At 48.2% G+C, this 21,662-nt stretch overlaps 1 protein-coding gene across 1 annotated transcript; it reads right to left on the bottom strand.

The window, feature by feature from the left end:
• Positions 1–3,506: 3,506 nt before the first annotated feature.
• Positions 3,507–9,825, bottom strand: Bod1 (biorientation of chromosomes in cell division 1). Its single transcript, XM_021213420.2, has 4 exons — positions 9,427–9,825; positions 7,476–7,600; positions 5,103–5,299; positions 3,507–4,202 (listed from the first exon to the last, which is right to left on the bottom strand). Exons 1-3 carry the CDS (start codon positions 9,823–9,825, stop codon positions 5,104–5,106), a joined length of 720 nt encoding a protein of 239 aa, XP_021069079.1. The 3' UTR covers positions 3,507–4,202; position 5,103.
• Between the last annotated feature and the right edge of the window lie 11,837 nt (positions 9,826–21,662).

Consider the following 21,662-nt stretch of genomic DNA (forward strand, 5'->3'; position numbering starts at 1 on the left):
CGGCAGGGACAATAGTTCTCACCCAATCTTGGGCTGCAGGTACAATGGCTCTCAACAATGCTTGGGCTGCAGGGGACAATGGTTCTCACCGAAGCTTGGGCTGCAGGGACAATGGCTCTCAACCAAGCTTTAGCTGCAGGGGACAATGACTCTCAACCAAGCTTAGGCTGCATGGGACAATGGTTCTCACCCAAGCTTGGGCTGTCGGGGACAATGGTTCTCTCCCAAGGTTGAGCTGCAGGGACAATGGTTCTCACCCAAGCTTGTGCTTCAGGGGAAAATTGCGCTCACCCAAGTTTGAGCTGCAGGGACAATGACTCTTACACAAGTTTGGGATGCAGGGTACAGTGGTTCTTACCCAAGCTTGGGCTGCAGGGACAATAGTTCTCACCCAAGCTTGGGCTGCAGGGACAATGGTTCTCACCGAAGCTTGGGCTGCAGGAGTCAATGGTTCTCAACCAAGTTTGGGTTGCAAGGACAATTGGTCTCAACCAAGCTGGAGATCCAGGGGACAATGGCTCTCACCCAAGCATGGGCTGCAGGTACAATGGCTCTCAACTAACCTTGGGCTGCCGGGGACAATGGTTCACACTCAAGCTTGGGCTGCAGGGACAATGGCTCTCAACCAAATTTTAGCTGTAGGGGACAATGGCTCTCACCCAGGCTTGGGCTGCAGGGGATAATGGTTCTCACCCAACCTTGGGCTGCAGGGACAATGGGTCTCAACCAAGCTTGGTCTGCAGGGGACAATGGTTCTCACCAAAGCTTGAGCTGCAGGGACAATGGTTCTCACCCAAGCTTGTGCTTGAGGGGACGATGTCTCTCACACAAGTTTGAGCTGCAGGGACAATGGCTCTCACCCAAGTTTGGGCTGCAGGGGACAATATTTCTGACCCAAGATTTGGCTTCAGGGGACAATGGCAAACATTCAAGCAAGTGATGCAGGGGACAATGGTTCTCACCCAAGCTTGGGCTGCAGGGGACAATGGTTCTCACCCTATCTTGCGCTGCAGGGGACAATGGCTCTCACCCAAGTTGGGCTGCAGGGAGAATGGCACTCAANCTTGGGCTGCAGGGGACAATGGTTCTCACCCTATCTTGCGCTGCAGGGGACAATGGCTCTCACCCAAGTTGGGCTGCAGGGAGAATGGCACTCAACCAAGCTTGGGCTACAGGGGACAATGGTTCTCACCCAAGCTTGGGCTGCAGGGGACAATGGTTCTCAACCAATTTTGGGCTGCATGAGACAATGGTTCTCACCCAAGCTTGGGGTGCAGGGAAAATGGTTCTCACCAAGGCTTGGGCTGCAGAGGACAATGGTTCTCACCCAAGCATGGGCTCCAGGGACAATGGTTCTCAACCAAGCTTTAGCTGCAGGGGACAATGGATCTCACCCAAGCTTGGGGTGCAGGGGACAATGATTCACACCCAAGCTTGGGCTGCATGGGACAATGGTTCTCACCCAAGCTTGGGCCGCATGTACAATGGTACTCACCCAAGCTTGAGCTGCAGGGGACAATGGCTCTCACCCTATCTTGGGCTGCAGGGGACAATGGTTCTCACCCAAGTTGGGCTGCAGGGGACAATGGTTCTCACCGAAGCTTGGGGTGCAGGGACAATGGCTCTCACCCAAGCTTGGGCTGCAGGGACAATGGCTCTCAACCAAGCTTGTGCTGCAGGGTACAATTGTTCTCACCCAAGCTTGGGCTACAGGAACAATGTCTCTCAACCAAGCTTTAGCTCAAGGGGACAATGTCACTCACCCAAGCTTGGGCTGCAGGGGACAATGGTTCTCACCCAAGCTTGGGCTGCAGGGGACAATGGTTCTCACCCAAGCTTGGGCTGTAGGGACAATGGTACTCACCCAAGCTTGAGCTGCAGGGGACAATGCCTCTCACCCAAGCTTGGGCTGCAGGTGACAATGGTTTTCACCCAAGCTTGGGGCAGGGACAATGGTTCTCACCCAAGCTTGGGCTGCAGGGGACAATGGTTCTCAACCAAGTTTGGGCTGCAGGGACAATGGCTCTCAACCAAGGTGGAGCTGCAGGGGACAATGGCTCTCATCCAAGCTTGGGCTGCAGGGACAATGGCTCTCAACCAAGCTTTAGCTGCAGGGGACAATGGTTCTCACCCAAGCTTGAGCTGCAGGGACAATGGTTCTCACCCAAGATTGGGCTGAAGGGGACAATGGTTCTCACCCAAGCGTGGGCTGCAGGGACAATGGTTCTCACCCAAGCTTGAGCTGCAGGGACAATGGTTCTCACCCAAGCTTGGGCTGCAGGTGACAATGGTTCTCACCCAAGCTTGAGCTGCAGGGACAATGGTTCTCACCCATGCTTGAGCTGCAGGGACAATGGTTCTCACCCAAGCTTTGGCTGCAGGGGACAATGGTTCTCACCCAAGCTTGGGCTGCAGGGACAATGGTACTCACCCAAGCTTGAGCTGCAGGGGACAATGGCTTTCATCCAAGCTTGGGCTGCAGGGACAATGGCTCTCAACCAAGGTTGGGCTGCAGGGGACAATGGTTCTCACCCAAGCTTGGGCCGCAGGTACAATGGTACTCACCCAAGCTTGAGCTGCAGGGGACAATGGTTCTCACCCTATCTTGGTCTTCCGGGCACAATGGTTCTCATCCTATCTTGGGCTGCAGGGGACAATGGTTCTCACCCTATCTTGCGCTGCAGGGGACAATGTCTTTCACCCAAGTTGGGCTGCAGGGACAATGGCAGTCAACCAAGCTTGGGCTACAGGGGACAATGGTTCTCACCCAAGCTTGGGCTCCAGGGACAATGTCTCTCAACCAAGCTTTAGCTCCAGGGGACAATGGCTCTCACCCAAGCTTGGGCTGCAGGGTATAATGGTTCTCACCCAAGCTTGGGCTGCAGGGGACAATGGTTCTCACCCAAGCTTCGGCTGTAGGGACAATGGTACTCACCCAAGCGTGAGCTGTAGGGGCCAATGGCTCTCTCCCAAGCTTGGGCTGCAGGGGACAATGGTTCTCACCCAAGCTTGGGCTGCAGGGACAATGGCTCTCATCCAAGCTTGTGCTGCAGGGGACTAGGGTTCTCACCCACGCTTGAGCTGCATGGACAATGGTTCTCACCCAAGCTTGAGCTGCAGGGACAATGGTTCTCACCCAAGCTTGGGCTGCAGGGGACAATGGTTCTCACCGAAGCTTGGGCTACAAGGGACAATGGTTCTCACCCAAGCTTGGGCTGCAGGGGACAATGGTTCTCACCCAAGCATGGGCTGCAGGGACAATGGTACTCACCTGAGCTTGAGCTGCATCACAATAGGTAAGGAGCCAGCTGCCCTGCCACCTGCCCCACCACTTGCCCCGCCCAGTCTGAGTCATGTGCTTCTAAGTTCCAGCCACCAGTACTTCCTTTATCAAGTCCTGTGTGGTATACAGAGACAGGGTGCAGGCAGAGGAAAGGGGGTCCCCTCCACAGACCTGGCTCTAAGGTTCTGTTGAGGCTTTAGGGAAAGATCGTCAAACGACTTTATTGTAAAACATCCACTATTTATTAGCAGTTTTTTTTCTAAAAACATAACCATGAAAACTTGAGCACGGCACCCAGAGTGACTCAGCCCTGCAGATGGGGAGACGCAGAACAGAAACTGTGCACCTTTCCATGCACCCCAAGTCTCAGCTTCCTCACTCACTCCAGGGCTCCAACAAGGAAAGGAACCCACTAAGATTCCCAAGCACAGGAAGGTCACAACCACCTTAAGGCTACTGATGCTGGCTGTCACACACTATGTTCTGCGGTGTGTAACTCTAGCCTATCAAAACCCACCATTACAGCTGCTCCTGCTGACCCTCGCTGTCCTGACCAGCTAGCCTCCAACCCAGCCTCTGCACACCACAGAATGCCAGCACTGACATCCACATGCAGTGTCTGTGTTCAAGTATAAAACTTCGTTCAGGACAGCCCAGGTCACTGTAGTGCTTAAACCTCTGTAGTGTCTACTGGGATCATGCCCTTCGACAGGCTGGTCAAAGGTAACACAATCCATAAGCAAGTACAGGTAACTGTCCCACCACCAAACTTGATCTCCATCCGACGTGGACACCACCACAGTCAAGGCCAAAATCTTGACATCAGTAATGACATGGTCGACTAAAGTTATATTCATATGAAACAGGAATCCAGGAATCCATTTCTTAAGTAGAGCTTTCCAAAGGTATCAGGCATATTCTAAAAAAAAAAAAAAAAAAAAGAAAGAAAAGAAAAGAAAAAAGAAAAAAGAAAAAAAGACAATCATGTCAAAATGCTTTTGACAAGGGTCTATATTCAATAACTGTATGTTCCTTAAAAATGTATTAATGGAATGAGAAAGATTTAAAATGAATACTCTACATTCCATGATGGATCAAGGACCTCTCCAAGAAGCACAAGAAGACAGCCCCACTGGTACTGCCCTACGACAGTCAGTGCTCTTGCAATGCCTAATCAGCCATGCTCAAAGGCCTGGCTCAACTGCCCGCCTCCCTCACTACTAACAGTGTCTTGGAGACTCACAGGAGAGCACTAGCAGCAGAACAAGGGGCCAGAACACTCCCTGTGTGTGTGTGTGTGGGGGGGGGGGTTGACAACAGATAAGGGAGGGGTCTGCTCATACAGTGGCTTTCCTCTACCTGCTACCATCTCCTCATACAACACATGACTTGATAGGAACGAGGACCACATTCAACTCTCTATCTCCAGCTAAAGTTAGATTAAATCCTAAACCTGAGACAAAGGGAATAGAGCTGCATGGTAACTGAGAGACCACACTTGGAAATGATGCTTGACTTCATGTGAAAACTGCAAATGTCAACCAGTATCAGAGCTACATGTATGCAATTTCAGAGAGGATGAGTCCCCTGTGTAAACCAGCTACCACAGTGGTTTCTGATGAGGAACCATGAGGGTCTCTGTTGGCTTGGATGCTTGGTTCTGCTGGTACAGAGTACCCTTGGGAGTGTGTGAGTGCTGAGTCCCGTGGGTCAGCCACTCTTCTGAATAGGTGTGAAGCATGACTTCTAATCACAGCTTAGCCCTTTTCTAACCATTTCACACATCAACCAGGCAGAGAGGACAGAGGGTGTACCAGACCTTAGGAAGCATCTTGGGATGGTGCTGGAGGATCCTGGCTTTCAGGTTCTGGAGGTGGAGCTGGCACAGCTTCTTTTTTCTGGGCAGCCAGGAACTCATGGATTGCTCGCTCTATCTGTGGCCTGAAGATGTGGTTTAGTTTGGGGTCTACCACTTGGGAAATGATCCTGTCCACTCCTGCTTCCAACATGCCTGACCTGTGGAGATAAAACAAACCACTGTTATTTAGTTCTCCTTTGGACCAATATGTCCCAAGTGTCATTCTGAGAGCCCAGTAAACATCCATTTTTTCCCAGGGTTTAGGCCACTGGCTTTTCATCTGAAGGGATTCAGAACCGACTGCTATCTACCATCCTTAATGCAGCCCCAACTTTGTACAAAGGAACGACACAAATCAGAGCCTCAAAGGTCAATACATGTGACACACGGCAAGAGCGAGCCTGGCCTCAGGTATGGAGTGAAAACCGCAGTCATAATGTCAAAGGCAGCAAAGCCTTGTTTTGCCTACATTTTCTTCAGCATTTATACTTAGCAGCAAGAACAGAAGTGGTTTCCAGCAGCAATGCAAACATCCAACACAGCCCAGACAACAGAGATTTCTGACAACTGGTAAGATGCATAAAGATTAGAATCACAGTGTATAGCTGCTCAAGTAAAGGATGGCTTCTGAGCCACCAGAGCTCAGCCTGAGAAAGAGAGCAATACCATGCAGACCAGAAGACAGCGCAGGAAGCTTTAGATGCCATACTCTCCTGACACACAGGACTTTACATGGGTGGTAATCATCTTTATTTACAACATTCCAAGTCCAGTGGCCATGAGCCACACGAGTACTAGACTGTCAACAAAAATCCTTTTCTATTTTTAAAGTCTTTTAAGTTTCAAAATCACCGCATAGTCAAGTTTCAAGGAAATATATAAAGAGGCTCATACATCCTATTCTTACACCTCTGGTGTTAGCGCCTTGCATGACACACTACAGTATCAAAACTAGAAGTATCCAGTATCCAGACTGTAGTAGATTACCTGCATTAACCCAGCTTTGTGTTGCTGTAACAAAGTAGCTGAGGCTGGGAAATATAAAGAGGTGTACTTGGCTCATAATACCAGTGGCTAGAAAGTGCTAGCAGCACAGCGTAGTCTCAAGTCCCTATCTGTATTACAACATGATGGTGATCACATGCATGCCAAGTTGCACTGCCTAGTGAGAAAAGCAGCTGAGTTCACCCATTTTTTATTTTCTTTCCTTCTCTAGGAAGGTCTCACTGTATAGCTGAGGCCGGTCTGAAACTTACTACATAACCAAACCTGCCTGGTTCTCCTAACATTCTTCCTGCCTCAGCCTCTGAGTGCTGGGATGACAGGAGCATGGCATCACACTTGGCTAAACTCAACAACTGATTCTCAAAGAACTAATTCAGTGCCACAGGGAAGAAGGCCCCATGATCTGAACCTCTTATGCCAGCTCCCACCTTACCAACACTGGGGACCAACCTCTATCATAAAGGCCTCTGGGGGATATAGCACAGCGTTACTGCGTGAGTTTCTTAGGTCTGCACCAGCACAACTAAGAGCCTGTGCTTTGGCTCACCCAGTCCAACTGCCTACACATCTTTGACAGCCACACCTGCACGCATCTCTGCACTATTAGTAAATGCAGTCATATCAGTCTTCCAAGATTTGCTTTTCTCACAATTTCCTGATGTTTCTATTTTCAGAGTCCTGATTTATAAGCTTTTATTCAACAATTTAGTGGATTAAGAAGTGCCAAACATAAGTCCTGCATCATAAGCTTTTATTCAACAATTTAGAGGATTAAGAAGTGCCAAACGTAAGCCCTGGTGCCAAAAGCCAAAATAGATCCTGACAGAACAGAAAGAAATTTACCTTGAAACCCATGACCCACACTCCACTGTGCCAGTAACAATGAGGTCACTCATGTGAGTGCTCTACAGAACCTTCTAACAAAAGTTCAATTTGTTTCTGTAAAGGACATTTTACAGGACATCTTCCTGCGAACTGTCACCACACCTTAGCAGCCATGGTCACAGAACATACAGAACTCACTCTCCACACCCTAACACTGGTATCTTGGTATAAAACTCACGCTTATATTCAGATTACACTGAAAACTTCAGAGAAAGAAGAGCAAGCCTGGCAATCTGGAAGGCCTTCCAGAGCCACCACCAGATGCACGCAGCTAGGAATGACCCAGAGTGAGCAGCAGGCACTGCACTCCAGGGCTCTGCTCACCATCTCCCTGATGTACAAGACAGCAAGATGGCTACAAAGCACCACAGACCAGGACCCCCATGAACGTGTGGCCAGCCTGTGTAGCATTCATGCTGGGGCCTCAACCTTTTCTCTACTTACTGAACAACGCTCTGCCTCAGCCCATTTCGCAACTGGTTCTTGTTCATTGCAGGATTCCATTCCTGTTTGTCCAGATGTGTTGACACAAAATTATCCACCTTCTGCCTCAGGTTCTGGTAAGCTGGCTAAGACATTCATTCAGAAGAGACCGTGTTAGTGTGTGTGCCAATGTTATGGCACTGAGCCATTCAGGAAACTGCTTTTCAGAGAAACACATCTTCTCCTTTAAACACACTCCCACCTGACCTCAGCATTCACTTGCAGTACAGCGGCCATGAGACAACAGCCAGCAGTGGGCCTATGTAAGTCAATCTACTTAAAAAAAAAAAAAAAAAAAAAAAAGACGACTTATTGCGTATATTAACTATAGAGTGTGTGTATGCCTGCAGGCCAGAAGAGGGCACCAGATCTCATTATAAATGGTTATGAGCAGCTACCATGTGGTTGCTGGGAATTGAACTCAGGACCTCTGGAAGAGCAGTACTAAAACCTCAGACCTCTCGCTCCAGCCCTTAAGCCAATCTACTTCTAAAGAAACTCCACGAGGGGAAACCCTATTAGTATTATGCTGCCCTCATTTTTACATTAGACTTTCAGGCTTAAAGGAGGAAACAAAGGTGCCCTCTGTCTCCATGTGGCCAAGGACAGATGCAAGCTGTTTCTGGAAGGAACAGGGTTCGAGCACTGACTTCTTACAAGTCACCTGATTTCTCAGTGAAAGTAACTTCCATCCCTAAAATGCTTGACTCACAGTGAATGTTCATGGCAGTATACCAAGGAAAGGCCCCTCCAAATGAAACAGCCACCCATGCCTCAGCAAGAGTCCCTACAGCTACAACCAAGGAAGTTCTGTGAAGAGTTTCCAGGAAAGCTGTGACCCTCAAAGGAGCCTGAGGCACTGAGACTGAATCCTCTCTCTTAGAGCTTAAGAACAAGACTAGGAAATTACCTAGTGAGTACAAGGCATGTCCTGAGCCTCTGACCTCCTTCTCTCCAACTGGAGGCAGATAATACCTCTTCACCCATCCTTGGTGAATGGCATGTCAGTGTCTGCATGGCTCTGATCCCTCTACGAGAACATGGAAGCAGGAAGGATGGTCTACATGTGCAGAGTGTGGCCTAAGACATGTATATGTAGGGAAGACCTTACCCCACATCAAAGCCACAGGACAGGCCCCAGCAGCCTGTAGCTGACAGATGAAGCTCAGCTGAGGCCTACTGGACCAGCTGGCTTGGGTGACTCACAGCATGAGGAGCAACCACTACCCTGGGGAGCCCTCTCAGTCAGCAAAGAGGCTCCTAACTCCACCACCTTAATCTTGGCAAGCAAGTTTTGTAATGGGAAAGGGAATGTTCTGGCTACTATATACCTGCCCCGTGACACACATTCCAAAGTTTCCAAATGAGGTGAATTAGCACTATTTTTAACAGTAGAGACTGGCCTTTGGATCTAACATAGCCATTAACTCCATTTCAATTAGTTAAATGGAAAAAAAAAGAAGGTGCCGATTCTACAGCTTATCCCAATTTGACCTCGTACAAGTCTGCAAATGACTCAGCTGGGGAAAGGGACTATTAACGTGTTGTCCAATCCAGCCGGTGCTAAAAATCACCTCCCAGGTGAACAAGGGAATGGGTGGTGGAGCTTCTAAAGTACTCTGCCTTTCCCAGAGGGTTGTAAAACACAAGTTTCTTGGGTATGGAGTGGGTATACGTGTGCAGCCATTAAAGAATCTTCAAGTTCAGAAAAGCGGCAGAACTATTAATTAATTAATTAATCACAGCTGGTAAGGGCTCCGGTGTCGGGTGTGCACCACTCAGAAGATACCGGTAGTGCCCCGCGCAGCGCGTCCCCGCCAGGCTCCCAAGGTGCCTTTTGTTTTACTTCGGGCTCTGGCACGTCAAAGCAACGAGGTGGTCCGCCCCCCTCGGTCCCCCGAGGCCCGGGTACCTTAGTGTCCACGTCGGCCAGGCAGTCCCGGCGGAAGCTGTCAAACAGCCCACGGCTCTTGAGCTGCTCCACTATGAGAGCGATGAGCTGCGGGTCTCCCGGAGGCAGCGAAGAGGGATTGACCGGGCCGCCCGCCCCACTCGAGCCCCCGGCCGGTCCCGAGGCCTGGCCCGCCGCGCCGGCTCCCGCACCGTCCGCCATGGCCGCACCCCGCGCCCGCGCCGGGCCCCGCGCTCCGCTGCTCCTCCGGGAGCCGCGGGCCGAGCTCCGCAGACACGGAGGGGCCCACGGAGGCGGCGGCGACGGAGGCGGCAGGGTGGGAGGCGGAGGGGGCCACGGCGCTCCCCGCTCGCCGCGCTGCCGGCGCTCGTCTAATGGCGTCACCGACGGCCTTTGCATTGTGGGACGGTTGGTTTCCTGGAGCCATCGCCTATGTTCTTATAGCCTGTGTCTGGCCGTTAGGAACTACAACTCCCGGCAGGCTATTGGCTCGCTCGCGCTAGTTTGCCGGACAGCTTGGGAATTGTAGGCTCAGAACCTACTCAGTCACCACAGCCCTCCCAAATTAGACCTCCGCGTCACCTTCAGAGCTGATTAAAAGATGATGAGTGTATCCTTTAACGACTATGATTCAGCAGCTCTGTTTCTATGCCTGGCAGCCTGTGCTTTTGACAGTCGCTCCATTCCCACGACCCCCTTAAATAATGTGATCTGGGAAATGTGGTTAACAGTGGGTTAATCTTATTGTTTTGACAAAATTACCTTTACTTTTTGTGTGGCAGGGAGGGGCGGTGGAGCGTGCGACCGCACTTATGTGGAGGTCAGAAGACAACTTGTGACACAACTGGTCTCTCCTGTGATGTAGGTGGTGGGGTTCTCAAGCTCAGTGGCAAGTGCCTATACCCTCTCAAGCTATCTAACCTGCCTACTAATCAAACCTTTGTTCAAAATTTTGTACTCTTCCTCTTGATTAATAGCAATGCAGATTCATTTTACAAACTCATAAAATTACAAGAAGAAAATAAAAACTGCTGTTAACTTTTTTTTGCATGTGTGAATTTTCTCCTTAGTATTAAATCTTGTCAGCATTAATAATAGTAGATCCAGTAAGTAGAACGAATTAGATGTAATAGTGTTGCACTCTTTAAACACGTTCACAAATACCTGAAAGATGGCACTACTATTTCTTTGTGCAGATGCAGAAATGGAAGACCAGAAATAATTACCCTGGTCATATACCCAGACGAAGTATTGTAGGTGTTGTAGTCCAGTGTTTAACCTGTTTAACCTAACGTGTCCACAGTCCTGTTAGCTAGCTGTCATTTTACAAGTAAAATACCCTAGCTTTTACACCCACAAGTCTGCACTGAATTCCCCACTGTTGCCACTGTTAGAAATAAGTTTGGATTGCAAAGAGAGACCATCACTTCAGCTAAGTTTGTGAATGAGGCGAACTTTACTCTTGATCAAGAGGCTTGCTGGGGCAGGAAAAGGCAGGGGAGGGAACTCAACGTGCATTTGGTTTTTATTCTAAGGAAGGTGGGGGTCCTGCCTTTTCTCAGTTGGCTAGGGTCCAACATAACAATCTTACTCAGTTGCCTAGTCTGAAAAGAATTTGTGCATAAGAAGTAGAGGAGGAAGGGGAAAGAGGTCACTGCACCAGGAAGAAAAGGCCATCAAATTCCTTTGTGTAAATAAAAAATTTCCACGGGATTCTAACATTTGCAGGTCTTACAAAGTGGGGGAGAAAAAAAAACTTAATTTCTTCTTCTTAACACGTTTTATATATTTTATAGGAAAGATCATATTTGATATATATTTTTTCAAGACAGGGTTTCTCTGTTTAACCACCCTGGCAGTCCTAGAACTCGCTTTGTAGACTAGGCTGGCCTTGAACTCACAGAGATACACCTGCTTCTGCCTCCCAAGTTCTGGGCTAAAAGGTGTGAGCCACCATGCCTGGCCAGTTTTAATTTCTTACATGCTTCTGTCCTCTTAATTTCTTGGCTGACCATCAACTCAACTTCCCCAGCTCTAAGAACTACATCTGCTGTGGTTCCTCCTCGTCACATGAACATTGAAAAAGATGTGAGAAACATTTACAGTCCCCTTGGCTCCGGGGAAGATGCATAGTAGGAAGTGATCCAAGATGCTCTCACCCAACATTTGCTACCCAAGAGAACTGAAATTAGAGCACAAAGCAAGTAGCCACTCTTAGTTCATACTCCAGCATCACCTCAGCCAGTCACAAGGCCAAGCTGATCACAATGTGTCATGACAGCTTGCAACCCTTTGAAATATCTCCCGTCTGTTTCTACTACTGACCCATGCTGTCCTCTCATGTCAGGCTCTAAGGGAATCCTATTAGAGAGTTCAACCCTCTCCCCTCCTGGAGGGAGAGCTGGGGGCAGGGTGCCCGTCTTATAGGTTACATTTTAGGCACACCACATCTTATTTCCTCACAAAATTTTTTTTTGGCCCCCGGTCTAATTTTGTCTACTGTTGAGCCAGGTTCTTAAAGCAATTGTTGTAAGTGGAAGTGAATAATTTATAGGCTGATTGGCCATCTGCACCCCGATACCCCCCAACCACACCCAGAGTATAATCTTCGAGGTAGAAACCACAACTGTTAGTGTTGTCTCTGGTGCTCAGCACAATACTTGGCCAAAAGTCCCTGTCCCATTCCTATTTGTAGAATAGCATAACTATCCTGACAGGAATGAAGCTATTCTAAAGAGCCTTGAATCGTGCCCTTTTGACTATCAGAATATTGAACCAGTGGTCCCTAGTAAATCTAATGGGCTCTCTCTGAAGAAGCTCATGCTAGCAGAGGGAGTATTTAAAGTCTGGTGCCAGCCAGCTGGAAAGCTTGTCGCTTGGGATGAGATTCCACACCATTCTGACAACTTCGATGGCCACTTTGCAGGAGACCATATAAGCAACTTGACCAGCTTAGTAATTATGCATATCTCTTAATCTCAACCTCATGTTAGGTCTCTGGAAGGCAGACTTGGTACTGTCATTAGGCCTCTTTCCACATGACCACATTGACTAGATCTCTTTCTCTGCTTTTCCAACATAGTCTCATTGGTTGGTTGTTTGAAGGTCAGTAAGTGGATGAACCTGGCTTGTTAGGATTGCCATGGCCCAGGCTCTGACTCTAGCAACTCCACTAACTGTCTGATCAGAGCATATGTAGGTAAGAATATATTTTAGTCCCTGTCTTAGTTGGGATTTTATTGTTCTGAAGAGACACCATGACCACAGCATGTCTTCTAAAGGAAAACGTCTCACTGGGGCTGGCTTACAGTTCAGAGGCTTAATCCATTATCCTCATGGCGGGAAGCATGGAGGCATGCAGGAAGACATGGTGCTGAAGAAGGAACTGAGAGCTCTAAATCGAATCAGCAGCCAACAAGAAGAAACATTGAGAGAATAGGCTTGAGCATCTGAGACCTCGAAGTACACCCCAGTGACACACTTCCTCCAACAAAGCCACATCTACTCTAACAATGCCACACCTACTAAGAGTGCCATTCCCTATGAGCCTATGTGTCCGTTTTCTTTCAAATCACCATAGTCGCCACCTTCAGGAAGTCCTAGTATAGCAGTAAATGCTGAGGTGATCTGCCATAGTCTAACAGGAAAGTGATTTACAATGCAGTATCTCACCAGTGTTGGGCCCCGTGTGCTGGCACTTGGAACTCTAGCCCATGACAGGGTGCAGCTCCTGATGCCCCGTATGCTTGCTTTTGTAACTGCTATAAACTGGACCTGTTGAGGATTAAAACTAAGGATGAAAATGATCAAAATTATGGGAAGTTATTAATTATTAATCTAAGACTTGCTAAGGGAATCCAAAAATGCCACCACAAGACATGTACAATAATGACCATCAGAGGGCCCCATTGCTGCATTTATAGCCCAGAACATTTCAAACCAGGCAGTACTGTTTTTAACTTTGGTCTTGGTAGTAACATAGTTTCTGGTGGCCTTTGGATAACTGCTGGTAAGTCTTAGCCTTAAAACTTCTCAGGGCTAGAGATTTAGGCATGATGCAGACCTAGCATGTGCAGGGTCCTGGGTCCAATCTCCAGCATGGAAGCAGACAACATCCCTTTTCTGGCTAGTTGCCCCAAAGTCGGTGAACTTATGCATATTAGATATTAGGATACTTACATTAGGATAGTCAAAGCCTGTGAGGAGCTGGAATCTGCACAAGCCTAAGTCTAGGCCATGCAGAAACTGGAAAATGGGATTGGTGGTCTTCCCGGGATTGAGTGAACGAATAGAGAATCCATGGGCTTTTCACATCAGAGGGCTCTAGACTGGATTCTGACATCAGCTCATGGTGATAGAGAAACTGTCAGAGCCAATTCTCCAGGATAGTAGAGAGGCTCTGTAGCCCTGGCAACCCTTTTAGCAATATTTCAGACCCTAAGCACACATGTAGTAACACACTGCCATCCTGGACTTACGCTTTGGTTAGGGGGTTCTTGGATTGACCTCCACCTTCCCCACTAGCCTTAAAGTCCACTAAGCAGGAACTGTGTTCACCGTTGCGTCCAAGCTCCCAGTAAATGGGACAGAGGAACAGAAAGAATGAGCGAGTGAATGGGAAATTTGCTCTTTTAAATATAAGATATAAGAGTTTGGATAATGCCCAAATGTCAGTATCTGGAATAGGTGGGTGCAGTCTTGGGACTTGTCTATGGCATATCACTGAACTGGTCTACAGGCTGGACTAGGAGAAAGCTCAGAGGAGAGAATTGGGTATCTTGGTATGACTTTTTCTTCTCCCAGCATGAGATTCCTGAAGCTATTCCGATTTCTTTGGGGTTCGTTGTTTCAGTAGTCTGGTAGCCAGACTGAGGGACACACGTGTCTTTAGGATATTTTCATTTCTGGCAGGCTGGTTACAGAAACACAGAAGTCGTCCTTTACCAGGGAAGGCAAGAAGCCATGCTCCTGTAAGCACAGGAGAGTAACAACCCTCTGTCTCCATGAAAGCAGGTCATGGTACCTCTGCAGCTGGCGACCATAACACATGACACAGCCCCACGTGGCTTCCACAGGACAGGCTTAGCTCTGGCTCAGAGAGTCAGGAGGCAAGTAGACCTGAGCTGACCAAGAAGAAGCCATCTCCTGTTCTCTGTCATCTAAGATGGCTGCCTGCGTGTCCCAGCCCAGGGAGGCTGCAAGGCAGGCTGGGAAATGTAGTCTTTAAACTTTTTGTTTCAGAAGATTGTTAAAAATTGGGTTCAAATTATTTAGGACAAATTAGCAAATGTGCATTGGGAGGAAATGAGTCTCTCCTACGGACTTCATTTATCTCCAAGATTACTGGGGACCTTTCTGGATTGTGTGTTGATGTTTTGAAACTAGCGTTTAGTCCTTTGGTCATTGGGCAAGATATGATATTTGTCACACTCAGTCATTTAAAAAGTGTCAACATGAAAATCTGAGGGAAAGACATGGGACCAGGAGGGCCCTGTGGGTGTGAGGCTCCTCCAAGGGCAAACAGTCCTCCTTCAGTGTCCTGCCCACATGCACTGACCTAACATGCTGTCTGTCACTGTAACAGAATACCTTAGGCTAGGAGAGTAAGAATAAAGAGTGGTGTAACGTGAATACATAAATTAATGAAAAAAAAAAGAATAGAATGGGTCATAGCTCACTATTCTGCCCCAAAGGCCTATAGATCCTCCACACCCCAACCAACCCCACACTGTTCCTCAGGCAGCTGCAAGCAGAGGGGTTTTTGCAGAGGGAACCTAGCGCTCCTTAATAAAGTGTCTGTTTCTGCAGGAGACCGCATGTGCTGACGGTGCCTGTGCTAAAAACAAGGCTTCCTGAGTGTGCTCTGCAGGCTGGGCTCAGTTCTGGCTCAGCTTGTTCTTGGCCCCATGAGAAGTTCTTGCTGGATCTACGTTGCTGTTTCTGCCATATGGAGTTTGAGCTTACTGCTCTGAGGATGGCTAGATGCAGGTGTTTTCTTGGGTTGCATACAGAGTTATGAGTCCCAGAACCTCAACAGGGATATAAAACCCAGCTCTTGTCTTCATTTCAGCGGCTTTTCCTGCTAGCTACTCCTTGCCAGGTAGCCTAAGACAGCAGATTCTAGGTGGTACTCACACCACTGCGACCCTGCGTAGCTGCTAGTCCCAGCTTGCTGGTCGACCCGAGGCAGCGTGCACTTGCTCACCCCAAGGCAGGCCTGCACAGCTGCTTCTGACCAGGTAATGTGTGTTACTTCTAGGTAAGAACCTTTGATTGCCCGCAGGATTGTGCGCAGATTGGCAGTTCTCCCCTCCCACCTCCCAGCACCGTCTAATTAAGCTTGTCTGTGCAGTGCTCTTAGTCACAAGCGATGGTACATAGCGGTTAATCAGCCTGCGCCTCTTCATTAAGGGTAACCTTGAAATGAGCCCTCAGCTGTCCCTGACACACTGCAGGAACAGGATAGAACTTCTGTATGGTTTCAAGCCGCTGAGCTTCCGTGTGTTGGTGTGGTTGGTTGGTTTTGTTATAATTGCATTACCCAACCAACCTGATTGTCATTTGTCTTCAACTTATCTGGCTGGTCTTTCAACATCCTTCCAATTTGGGAGGAATTCTCCACTCTTAGAGGCAGAACCTTCCTACAGATGGTGGAAATGCCAGATACCCACTTTCCCAGCATACTGTGAAGTTCTGGTGTGGCAGGGGTCAGCGCCACAGCTACAGTGGCGTAGCATTGCTGGTGTGGGCCCGTGAAGAGCTCCTGCTGTGACTCTGGCTCATCACTCTTCTCCGTCAGCCATCCTTGCCATCAATTCTGGGAGCCACTGGGTGCTTTCAGTAAATTCCCTTTCACCTTGAGTCACCAGCAGCCCATTTACATTGATGTGACCAAGAGCCTTAGATAGATAGCTGCCTTAACCAACTGGAGGGGAGGCTGACCAGAGGCAGCAGTGAAAAAGGAGTGGAGGAAGAGACTGTCAATCTGAGATGGCTCCCTCTTCCTCTGGGACTCTTCTTCAGGAGCAGCATTGCACAATCAGCGCCAAGGAAGCCCAGAGGCCTGCGAAACCTTTACACACATGGGCTTCCCTTTTTTTTTTGTTTTTAATTGGTGAATAATAGGAACCATAAAACAAAGCTGCAGCACAAATCTACCACGTTATTACCCCAGGTTCCATTACCCAAGACCCCTAGAGAACACCAGAAATTACGGCTAGTCCCTACATAATACGTCTGCGGTATTTTGTTCTTATAGATCCTTAAAGGCTCTCTCTCTCTCTCTCTCTCTCTCTCTCTCTCTCTCTCTCTCTCTCGTAAGCACTTTACAGCTTCTCTTTGGCACATCTGAATTGCCAGCTCCTTATCCTTAAGCCTTGGTTAAGTAAAGGCCCCTGCAACACAGGCAACTGATACCACACAGTGGATCTGATGGCTGTGTCAGCTGCTAAGTGGGTAGGCAGTGCATACTACGTGAACACGTTGGGCTGACGGAAGTGCTTTTCTCCAGCTGAGTTAGAGTGGCCATTGCAGGGATTAATCACTCTGCTCAGAACATGGCTCATTTATTTCTGCAACTTTGTATTTAAGTTTTGGGCATTGCAACTGATTGATGTCCACTTAAATTGTGAGTAGAGGGATAAGATGGTGTAAGTGCTAATTTCTGAGGGGTATATTCCACTGGAAAATCATAGTTAGCATGACAACTCACGATGAACAAAACCAGATGTGTTCCTGTCCTTTATCTCCTTGAGGGCCACAGAGAAGTTCCCATAGTTGAGATCCATCTGTGTCTCTACTTAAGACCAGAGGCCCCAGTTTAAGGCCATGAAGACTCAGAGGATTGAGGTAAAAACCGAAGTCTTGAGGTGGGGAAGAAGCTGCTTTGATTTGGCTCACAAAGTGCAAGAGGGCGGGGCTGCTGCTCTGGTGTCTGGGGTTGGTTTTAATGCTGCAGCCAGGCTGTGACTCGGTGGTGGAGCCATACTGTGATCCAAGTCTGCAAAACTGAACTGAAAATAGGTCAATGAAGCGACCCCCTCTCCCAATACACACACACACACACACACACACACACACACACACACATCCTCATTCCCTCCTGAGAATGGCACACACACACACACACACTTTGGACGCCCCCCCCCACACACACACACTTTGGACGGCCCCCTTCTTCTCTGCTTTCTCGACCATCTAAAACACTTGACTGAGGAACAGGGGAAAATTGCTGAATTGATCTTTTAAAGTAACACAGATCCCAACCAAAGAAGTTTGAAAGCCCCAAACTTTCTCATGCCCCACCCGCCCGGAGGCGCTCCCGTCCTTGCCAACTCTGCCCCAGATTCATGGGTTGTTTTGAGAATCGTTGGCAATTTTCTCTGCATTGTCCTGACAATCCTTGGCAATGAAATTTAAAAGCTACTTAATGAATCTTGTGACAGAAAAATCTGGAAGAGGGGGCTCCTTCCTGCGGTCTGGAATGCCATGGGCCTGACAATGGGATCAGAGAGCGCACACTCCGGACTTAACGACTGAAATTTCCTGTGTACTCAGCTTAAACTGCTGAGAGGGCACATGACCCCACAGTAGCGCCCTGGCCCCTCAACTGGGTCTGGTGCTCTGACCTGCAGGATTAGAGAGTTGGAACTGGGGAAAGGAAGTGACTCCAAGCTGGGGCAGACTCTAGGAGGTCATCCCACCGAGTGGCCTTATGCCTGCCCCAAATGCATAACCCAGGAGCTTTAAGAAATCTCTAAATGAAGAATTTTAATTAGCCTTAATTAAGAAGAAACTTTCTGGAAAAGTGTTGTGGTGTTTAAAAATATCAAATATAATCTTTCCTATCAAGTACTATAAAACTTGTGTTTGGGACAAGGAATTATGACCTCGCATGACCCTACCTGATAAGACTTGTAGGAAAAGGCCCATCGCTCTATTCTAGGAGTTTGATGGCCTGGAGCATTGGTCTCCCCCTCCCCCTTCCTCCTCCATTTCCTAGATACCTATTCTTTTCAGACTAACAAACTAAATAAGATTGTGACATCAGATCCCAGCCAATACCTTTATTCCCAGCACTCTGGAGGCAGAGGCAGGTGGATCCCTGTGAGTTTGAGGCCAACGTAGTATACACAGTGAGTTCTAGGACAGCCAGAGCTACACTAAACTAAACTAAACAGGCTTACCTTGTCCAGACACTTAATTGAAATGATGGTCTGTTTCTTTATGATCCTGAGATTATTACCATGAATGTGGTGGCATGGATTTATTTATTTATTTATTTATTTAGTGTACATGAGGCCCCTGTCTGTAGGCCAGGAGAGGGCATCAGATCCCTTGTACGTGGCTAGGAATTGAATGTAGGGCCTTTGGAAGAACAGCCAGTGCTCTTAACCACTGAGCCACCTCTCCAGCCTCAGCCTGTGGCTCTTAGTGTCCCAGCCTTTGACCTTGAACCCACACTTACTAGAGGACCAACAAGATTTATTTATTATTTATTTATGAGGTGGAAGGGAACAGGCTAAGCCACTTGCACAGGGGAGAAGAGAGTACCTGGTCACCCTGTCTCCCCCAGGGCCCTGACCACACTGCTTAGCTTCCCTGAGTGGCCTCCTTATGTATAGAATTGTCATGTGACTTCTCAGGGTTTTGGGTAGTAGGTACAGCAAGATCTTGCATATAAAGTCATACAGTAAGAGCTTACTCTCCCACAAAACTTGACTTGGTAGTGATTGGTCCCTGGGGAGCTGTGAGTTCTACACTCAACCAAGTGTGTGTAACCACCCACAAACTCAGTGCCTGGCATGCACTGTCCTGTGCACAGAGCTTGCCCGAAAGGAAGAGTGGTATAGTTGTCTTAGTTAGGGTTTTACTGCTGTGAACAGAAACCATGACCAAAGCAAGTCTTATAAAGGACAACATTTAATTGGGGCTGGTTTATAGGTTCAGAGGTTCAGTCCATTATCATCAAAGCAAGAGCTTGGCAGCATCCAGGCAGGCATGGTACAGGAGAAGCTGAGAGTTCTACATCTTCACCTGAAGGCTGCTAGCAGAATACTTGCTTCCAGGCAGCTATGATGAAGGTCTTAAAGCCCACACCCACAGTGACACACCTACTCCAACAGGGCCACACCTTCCGATAGTGCCACTCCCTAGGCTGAGCACGTGCACACCATCAGTCTTCCTCCTTGGAGTTTGTCAGTCAGCAGCAACCTCAATGCCAAGTGCACTTCAACGTTGTGCCAGGCAGATAAGCAGATGCATCTGGAAAGGTGCATCTCTCCTGGGAGGTGCCATGGAAGCTGAGACCTAAATAACAAGATACTGGCCCCATTGAGCCCTGAGGGAAAGGTCCCAAGGAAAGTAGCCACAGTACTGCCCATCCTGGAGGACCTGCCCTTACAAGTGACCTCTTCAATAAAGGCTCCTATCAACTTGATACAAAGCTAGAAATACTTGGTAAGAGGGACCCTTGCCTGAGGAATTGCCTGCATCAGGTGGGGCTGTGGGCACACCTATGGGACATTTTCTTGATTTCTAACGCATGTAGGTCCCAGCCCACTATGGGCAGTGCTACCTCTTGGCAGGTTGGCATGAAATGTATGAAAAGGGTAACTGAGCCAGTATGCTGGCACTTTTATGCCAACTTGACACAAGCTAGGGCCATTTTAGAACACTGAGAAATTTCAATTGAGAAAATACCTCCCACCCAATTGGCTTGTGGGCAAGCCTGTGTTATACTTTCTTGATTAATATGAGATGATTCAATTCCCTGTGCATGGGTGGTGCCACCCCTGAGATGGTGGTCCTGAGTGCTAAAATAAACGGGGATGAGAAAGTCACGAGGAGCAAGCTGAAAGCAGCCTCATCATGGCCTCTGCATCAGCTCCCGCCTCCAGGTTCCTGCCCTGTGTGAGTTCCTGCCCTGACTTCCCCCAGCAGTGGAGGATGATCCCAGAGCTGTACGCTGAAACAAATCCTTTCCTCTCCATGTTGTTTAGGGTCATGGTCAGTTTCTATGAGTAATAGAAACCCTAAGAGAGCAAGCCAGTGAGCAGTGTTTCTATGTTGATTTCTGCTTAAGGTTTCTGCCTAGAGTTTCCACCCTGACCTCCCTTGATGATGGACCATAACCTGTAAGAAGAAACAAACACATTCCTCCCCAAGTTGTTTTTGGTCCTTTTTTTTTTTTTTTTTTTTTTTTTATCACATCAACAGGAGAAACCAAACCAGGACCAGAAACCAAACCAGATTGTGAACAGAGGGACTTGGAGAATGTTTCCAACATATGAATTCTGGGCTCACAGTCAAACCATAGCAGTAGGTGGCTCCCCAACCTTCAGCCATGCATTTCTGGAGGCTAATCTTAAGCTCTCCTGCTGCCTTCTGAGAGGGCATGATGCTGCTGGCTTTCCCAGGCTGATGACTTCCATAGTGGGCCCATTCTCCAGTCTCCTAGGAAAAGCTCACATATATGGCCAAGCCTTTCCTAGTCAAGCTATGTCCATCAGAGTCCTGCAGCTGTCCTAGGGTTCAGCCATCATCCCATGGCCATACTGGCGAGACTCATGGAGTCTGGCAGCCAGGGACATTTTAGTAGAAATATGAAGTTTGAAATTCCATTACTTGGAAAGAGAGCTAAGAATTTAGGCATTGAATGTCTCATTCATTCATTCATTTGAGCTAATTTGATAAATACAAGGATCCATGCAGATTACAATGAAAAATCTCTCTGGTCCCGGGGATGTCTGTTTTTAGGGGACGTGTTAACAGGCACAGAATAAACACATAATGTTGAATCACAGAGAAATGACCAGAACATACCAGAACATATACTACAGGTGTGGATATGGTCAGATGCAGTTTGCTAAGGCGGGTCTGATAATAATAAACACCCAGAACGCTTGTGAAACATGAGAGTTTCGTTATTAACAATCCTTGCCGCATTATTGCATATGGAGGCTGGCCCAAGAGTGTCTGAAATCTGGCTGGTTCTAAGGTTAGCTGCAGAGTCCTGATGGTACTGAAGACCGTTTCATGTTTGTAAACACTAAGATGATGTTGCTGTGTGCCTCAGGCTGCCTGTTCTGGAGCTTGCAACCCCTCACAGTGACATGACAGTGTATGTACACTATGTTGAGTGTCCCTGGCTTGCCTAGCTAGCCTCTATTCAGGGTTTGTCCCTATCGCCAGACTTCTGTGGAGATTCGCCTGGCAGAGTTTGGAACAGGTGCCGC

The sequence above is a fragment of the Mus pahari genome, chromosome 14 (assembly GCF_900095145.1).
Source record: "Mus pahari chromosome 14, PAHARI_EIJ_v1.1, whole genome shotgun sequence".
NCBI lineage: Eukaryota > Metazoa > Chordata > Mammalia > Rodentia > Muridae > Mus > Mus pahari.

Excerpts from the sequence above, each read along its gene's own strand:
- Bod1 (XM_021213420.2), bottom strand. The coding sequence starts at position 9,825 with ATGCAAAGGCCGTCGGTGACGCCATTAGACGAGCGCCGGCAGCGCGGC. Across the intron at positions 7,601-9,426 it reads TGGCCGACGTGGACACTAAG|CCAGCTTACCAGAACCTGAG; the intron begins GTACCCGGGCCT and ends TGAATGTCTTAG. Across the intron at positions 5,300-7,475 it reads CTGAGGCAGAGCGTTGTTCA|GTCAGGCATGTTGGAAGCAG; the intron begins GTAAGTAGAGAA and ends TTATCTCCACAG.